This window comes from Aythya ferina, assembly GCF_964211825.1.
Source record: "Aythya ferina genome assembly, chromosome: 9".
NCBI classification, from domain to species: domain Eukaryota; kingdom Metazoa; phylum Chordata; class Aves; order Anseriformes; family Anatidae; genus Aythya; species Aythya ferina.
The window spans coordinates 4,415,872-4,423,222 of NC_140305.1; the positions used below are offsets into that span (position 1 = coordinate 4,415,872).

The 7,351-nt window shown below is 41.6% G+C and overlaps 1 protein-coding gene across 2 annotated transcripts; it reads right to left on the reverse strand.

The window, feature by feature from the left end:
• Positions 1 to 114: 114 nt before the first annotated feature.
• On the reverse strand, positions 115 to 7,351 carry RNF7 (ring finger protein 7). Of its 2 annotated transcripts, none has more exons than XM_084530132.1 (3): positions 7,140 to 7,340; positions 3,483 to 3,530; positions 115 to 1,808 (listed from the first exon to the last, which is right to left on the reverse strand). In XM_084530132.1, exons 1-3 carry the CDS (start codon positions 7,315 to 7,317, stop codon positions 1,690 to 1,692), a joined length of 345 nt encoding a protein of 114 aa, XP_084386258.1. In that variant the 5' UTR covers positions 7,318 to 7,340; the 3' UTR covers positions 115 to 1,689. The 2 variants fall into 2 exon arrangements, with proteins under 2 accessions (XP_084386258.1, XP_084386259.1); XM_084530133.1 differs by having other exon boundaries at positions 501 to 1,808; positions 7,147 to 7,351.

The window sequence follows — 7,351 nt, forward strand, 5'->3', positions numbered from 1 at the left end:
ACTTCCACAGAAAAAAAGTCATCTCTATATCCATCATGATTGTCTTTTCCCATTGTTTTAGGGAGAATCCTTCTCATAAACAGAAAAGATAACACAAAATACTCCACAACAACCTAATTGCAATAGGCACTTCATTACTACTGTTATTTAAATTTTAAGACAAACATTGTCTGGGATAGTAACAACTAGTGTGATACATTTCAACAGTGACACAGAGGGCTTTCATGATCTCAGCATGTAATGACACAAAAGCTGTATTTAAAATATTCAAAATGTTTTAAAAAACAAGATTACAAGTATTAAACACAACCACAATAAACTCTGCATGTAGGCTCGATGACAAAATCAAACACTCTCATTGGAACTACTTTATACAATGAAGATAAACCTCTTTAAATATACTTAAAATAAACAGAATAGAAATGCATCTGTTGAGAAACACATTAATCTTAAATGTTTAAGTCAATCATTTTGAAGTAAACAATGATTTGCATATAATATTGCTTCAGTTCCATCCAGGTTTATTAGCCACTTTATTAAGTCTGAATTTGTTACAGACTTAAAACAGTAACTCAACTTATTTCATATATATAAAAAGAACCATACGTTCAGATTAATAGTAATTATTCAGATATTTAGGGTAAAGACAAACAAAGTCAGAGGCAAACAAGTATGTGCAAGAAAAATTACTGGACTGATCATATAAAAAAGATGATATACTGAGGACTTCCACAAAAATGAAACAATGCTTTCTACTACTCCCTGAAACATTTTATCTGATGAAACTATGATAAAGAAATTTCTATAAATGAATTTTGAAGAAATCACAAGTTAACATTTTCCCTAGATTTAATTAGTGCCTTTAATTAGTGCCTTGGGACATTTAAATGATCAGTTTTGCTTGCATTCTATACTAGACAGCTAACCAGTGAAATTGTTTACAACACTAGTTAGATGATTTTAAATACGTGTTTTTGTACCAAAAGCCTCTAGATTAAAATACACGTGTCCATGATCTTTAACAGAAATATAAATAAAAAATATTAACGTGGTTAAATTTTTAATACTATGGTTGCAGAAATCACGTACAGATTATACAACAGACTTAAGAGATGCAACAAAATATTCTTAAGCCATAAAGAAAACCTTAATGAGAAATGTTTAGTATAGTGTGCTTCACACAGTATTCATTTTAGATTAAAAACCAAAATACTTCCTAAAAAGTCAACTGACCGTGTTTTTGTATACAGTACTATTTAGAAAACAATTTCTTTATCTGTAAAGAAAATAACTTCTTTTTCAGACAGCAAACCACACAGTGTATCAGACTTACAAGCAAAGTCTCCTTTTCAAATTAAGTTGTTGTTCTACACAGAGACATTAAACATACTGTATTTGAGGCATAATCTGCACCACCACATTTCAATGATCTGATACAGTTAACACTCAAATCATAACAGACACATTTATTAATGTAGTGCCTCTCCTTCAGTTGTGGAAATACCTGCAACAAGACTGACCACTGCCTCCCAGCACAGCAAAGAGCACACAACAAAACCACACTGTTCCTTGTACCAGATAAACTAAATAAATCATGCCATAATTGACAGGCTCCACTCTTCTGTATGAGTATATGGCATAAGACATACACTACTTCAGCAAGTTCAACAGAAAACAACTTCCAGTGTTTTATTTGCCTATTCTCTGGACTACCCAGTCCTGCTGGCAGAGGGGGCAGCGATTATTCTGTTTCACCCACAAGGACATGCAGCAATTGTGGAAGGAATGATTGCATTCTCCCCAAACCACTGAAAGAGAAGAAAGAACACATTCCAGTCATGCTCAGATGTCTGATCAACACTCACAGCAACGTCCAAACTACCATTCTCAGATGTTTAAAGCCACTGCAAACTTCTAAAACATTTGAAAAGACAAAATGCATCACCACTGATTTATCCATCAAGATTGAATTAATAGGGTCATTCTGATGATACTCCTCATTGGACTGTGCACTTAGGCACATGGTCTGAACTTTTGGGTAGACCTGTGCGGTGTCAAGAGTTGGACTTGATGATCCTTAAGGGTCCCTTCCAACTCAGGATATTCTATGATTCTATGATCTCTACATCACAGATCTTTGCATTTTTTTTCCAAATGAAAAGAAATATACATATATATATTATATATATATTATATATTTTTTTTTTTCCACCTTCTTCTACAAAGTGTGAATGTATAAACATATGTCAATACTGACCAGGAGTATATGGGTAAATTCTTCACTTTAACGTTCCCAAAACAGTACCAAAATATAGACAATGCATACTGACTTACTATCATACAAGATCATATTACTAAATTCTCATCTGAAATGCAGTGTTTACACTTAACTGCATGACATCAAGGAAGCACATTTGACACAGTACATAATGTCCAAATGGCTATATTGGCATTTTCTGGCAAAATAAACCAGAATATGCACAGGCTACTATTTCTTCAACACAACAAAATTGTAACATATTACCCATCTACTCATGAGTATTAGTCATTTGTCATTTGTGTTTTTTGTTTTTTTTTTTTTTTTTCCTTATTAGCTCACATTTTCCTTATTGAAATATAAGCATACCAATCAAAGCAGTGTTGTAAGATTATGCTTTTTTTTTTTTTCCTGACTATTTTAAACAGGACACTTACCAAGCAACTAAGGTATCTGAAACAGGCAATTCCTGTTCTGGTTAGAATAATAATCAGAAATAACAGTGGATAAAGTTTGAGACAATACACTTCAAAGCAGAAAGAACAAGGGTGTGGAAAGATTTACCACTGGCTTAACAGTTGACTTAAAGTTTTAAAGCAAACACTATGAGACAATTTTCATGATATCTGATTTAAATATATCAGAATTAAGTTACAATTTGTTTTTGCATGTGTTGACAAGCAGTTTAAAGAACGCTTATGATTATACAGCATCATAGCAAACTCCAGTGATCACACTTTTCCAAATGAAAACTGAACAGGCAAGCAATTATCTCCACTATGCCTGAATCAAGACTGGGAAAAATACTGCTTTCTAACCCAGTCAGAAATTTACAGGGTTTTATTGGTATTGCTATTATACCTTCTGACACGCATCCTAGTACAAAGAAAAGGAGCCATTTCCTAACCTACTGCAAAGGCGTACATTATCATCTGAATTATGTTCAGGATGAGAACAACTTAAACATCATAGCTGCATGTATGTTGACAGAAGCACTGCAAATTTGAAAGTGTTAGGTACTACAGCATGGCTGAAGTTAATACTCATTTTATCAGTGCTCAAAAATAAACCAAGAAGCATTACTAATGTAAAAATACGACACACCGTAACAAAACACTGGTTTACTTCTGAGCATTAATAAAACCAGTATTCCCTTCAAACTTTAAAATGCACCCTATTGAGAGAAACTTCAATTGAAAAACAAGCGAATGAAATCACTACATACCAACACAATCTTCTTGTTTGTTTTCAGCTTGACATCTAAGACAGGCATCTAAAAGTAAACAAGAAAAAGATTCAATCTGATGCTCAGGATTCCATCTAAAGAATACATTTGACAGAAGAAAACTTAAACTTTAAAACCAGTTTACAAAGGTAAAAATCTCAAGTTTTGATGTTTGCTTCAACCCTTTAACATTGAACACCCCCCCCCCCCTCAAATTTCAATCAGGGCACATGACGATGAAACATGTATCTCAAAGAGATCAGAAGGACTATAAACTGTTCAAGTGTTGTTTATTTTCCATTGCTTTGTATTTTCATAACTTCTGCTGAAAAAAGCCTCCATTTTGTAGATATAACAACCAGCAGATTTGTGCCAAGGCACTCAGGCATATTAAGAGCTGAGCAAGCATACAGCCAAACCCTAATTACAGGACTTTGTTTTTCAGATGTCAGCATCTCCTTTTAAGGAAATCATTCACAATTTTGACTTTTTTTAGCCCCTACACCTCTCACCACAACCCCCACCTCCTGCTGCCATCTTTTTGTACAGTAGCTTTCCTTAATAGGTACCTGCATATCATTTTCAGAAGAGTCACACACGCATGCAAACATATTTATAAACACTGGTCAATTTGATAATATAATTCAAGAGATAAACATGGAAAAATATCTAAATTAAAATGTTTATCTACTTTATGTGCTCCCATGGCTCCAGGACTAGATGACAGACTCAGGAGATGCAGAGGTGATAACTTGCAGGCTTAGTACCATGCCACACATACAGCAGAAGAATGCCTTTGTGTAAGGCAGTCTACGCCAGAGTAAAGGAGAAACCATCTACGTGCACATACCATGCACAATAAAGTGTTCAACTGTTATGGCAGCACACACGGTGGAAACATCTCCTCCAAAGAAAAACTAGTAACTTGGGCAAAAGTGTCCCACAGGTTGGACTTGGCCTGCAGGTCTCCAATTAGACAAAAACATAACATGCTACAGGAATTTTGAGTATTTCTGCCAGATATTGACATAAGTTCTATTTCAGATTCACCTGCCCTCATTTTCTCAGGTGACAGAGAACAAAGAGCACAGATACTCTGAAGTAGTTGCCCTTTCCCCCCCTGGGATGAAAACCAGGCAGCAAGTCGAGCTTTCTAACGTCTGTTCCTGTAACTTGTATTTCCGTAGCACTAGCGGCCAAGTTGCAGGGAAGACTCAGACAAACTGCTTCAGCAGTGCACTGTGCTGCATAGGAACAAACCCATCTGGAGTCACTTCAATGTGCTGGGCAGTAAGCTGTGGTAGAGCTGCAGCAACTCTAAAAGCAGTTTTCCTATCCCAACCCTCGATTTGCAGTTTCAGAGTAGGCAGAAATCACAGCAACCATGCTGATGTCAGTTGTCCCCACTCCTGCGTCACAACCCTCAGGGTGTCAGACTGTGAAAGTGAAGCAAATCTAGAGTCACCACTGCTGCAATCTTGGCCTTCCCAGATAAAACCTGCAGTTTTCTTTCTTTCCTTGTGCTTCTGTGACCACTGAAGCCCACATTGGTTCTAGGAGTTAAACCAGTAGAAAATTTGGGCAGCTAACAGTCCCCTGCCTTCCAAAATCAAACTAACTGACTTCAAACATGCAGAGCCTGCTTAAGTCTGTCACTGCCTCCAAGCTGAGGTTACTGCAAATGCAGCGGCTCTACAGGAGCCAGACCAGGTCTGGCAGGGTGAACACAAAATTGTTAAACTGAAGTCAGTAATGACCAACTCTCACACTGTGACAATCTGGTTTGTTATAAAAAAAATGGTTACCAGATTTTTTCCCTTAGTTTCAGATAAAAAGTACTGCCTTGGTATAATTATGAAAAAATACAAAAGATCAATTTTTTAGCTTTTATCAAATATCTGGGTAAAGGTGTTTTTTTTTTTTTTTTTTTTTTTTTTTTTTCCTAGTGCCATGTAACAGGCTAGAACAGGGAAGTTCTTAAAATTAGGTTTTGCTTATAACAGACTAAGCCACTTTCACTTTCAGTGTCGTCTCTGCTCACCATATAAACAAAGACATAAAACATCTAAAGCATCTGCAAATTATGTTTACACAAAAGGTCACAGAACGGATGGGTTGGAAGGGACCTCAAAGCCCACCCGTTACAACCACCGCCAAGGGCAGGGACACCTCCCACTAGCCTAGGCTGCCCAAATCCCATCCAGGCCTTGGGCACTGCCAGGGATGGGGCAGCAACAGCTGCTCTGGGCAGCCCGGGCCAGGGCCTCACCACCCTCAGAGTAAAGAATTTCTTCCTAATGCCTAATCTAGGTATGTCCCTTCTCAGTTTACAGCTGTTACTCCTAGTCCCATCACTCCCTAACAGACAGTCCTTCCCCAGCTTTCCTGATGGCCCCCTTTAGGCACTGGCAGGCCACTGTAAGGGCTCCCCGGAGCCTTCTCTTCTCCAGGCTGAACAACCCCAACTCCCTCAGCCTGGCTCCATAGCAGAGGGGCTGCAGCCTCTGAGCATCCTTGCAGCCCTCCCCTGGCTCCAGCAGCTCCATGTCCTTGTGCTGGGGCCCAGAGCTGGGAGCAGGGCTCCCGAGGGGGTCTCAAGAGAGAGAGGAACAATCCCATCCCCTGCCCTGCTGCCCTGCTGCTTTTGGTGCAGCCCAGGGTACGGGCGGCTTGCTGGGCTGCAAGCGCACATTGCCAGCTCGTGTCCAGCTTCTTGTCAACCACCACCCCCAGGTTCTTCTCCTCAGGGCTGCTCTTGATCCATTCTCTGCCCAGCCTGGATTTGTGCTTGGGATTGCCCAAGGTGCAGGACCTTGTGGTTGGCCTTGCTGAACTCCACGTGCTCAATCCCCCACCACTTCATCCTGGGCTGCATCTTTTTTCCTCCAGTACACCTTTGTGCCTTTTCTGTTCCTCAGAACATTTGCAATAAAAACATCTACGAGAAATGACTGCACCATGTGTTTTGCCTCATTTCTGTAACACCAAAACCAGTCTAGGTTTGCAGCGTTATATTCCCTGGACCTAGAAAAGCAGCATGCCATGGAGACGGCCATTTGTTGGTCATTTGTCCTGCCAGACTCCAATGTGACCAACTGAAAGGCTTGAAGTCAGTTATGCCTCAGGTGACAGCACGATAGCGAAAATGAGATATAGATATACTGCAGAAGAAAAGTTCAAGGGATTTAAAAAGATCCATGGTGTTATATTTACAAAACATGTCATGTCAGTGACTAACATTGGTCAACGATGATGCTGCTTTTAAAGAGATCTCAATACAGGGGAAGTTCCCCTTCGCTTTTCCAGCAGATTTTTCAGTCCTGATGCACGTTAAGCTGCAGCAGCAGTCAGGGTGCTCGGTGTGGGGCGTTGCAGCTCGGGAGCTGCAGCAGCCTGTTGCTCCACACGCCCGCAGCGCCGCTTCCTCAGGGACAGCCCGGGCAGCAGGGCCCAGCCCGGCGGTAACTCCGCTTGCCGGGGGCCGAGCAACAACAGCTCCCAACAGCTCCCGCAGGGCGGCCGCCTGCCCGGGCCCGGCCCACCGCTCCCCCACGCCAGGGCCGCCGGGCACGGCCAGGGCCCACGCTCCGAGCCCCCCCCCCCTCCCCTCCCGCCCCGGGCGGCGACGGCCACGGCGGGCCGGGGCCTGCCGCTTACCCATGACCTGCACCCGGCAAATGGCGCAAGTGTCGCACTCCACATCCCAGCTCCACATGGCCACGGCGTTCCACTTCTTCAGCGAGAACATCTTGTCGGGGCCGCCCGCCTTGGAGCCCGAGGAGCCCGGGTGCGAGTGGGGGGCGCCCGGCTCGTCCCCGTCCTCCACGTCGGCCATGGCGGAGGGGCGGGGACGCGGCGGCGCCGGGCGA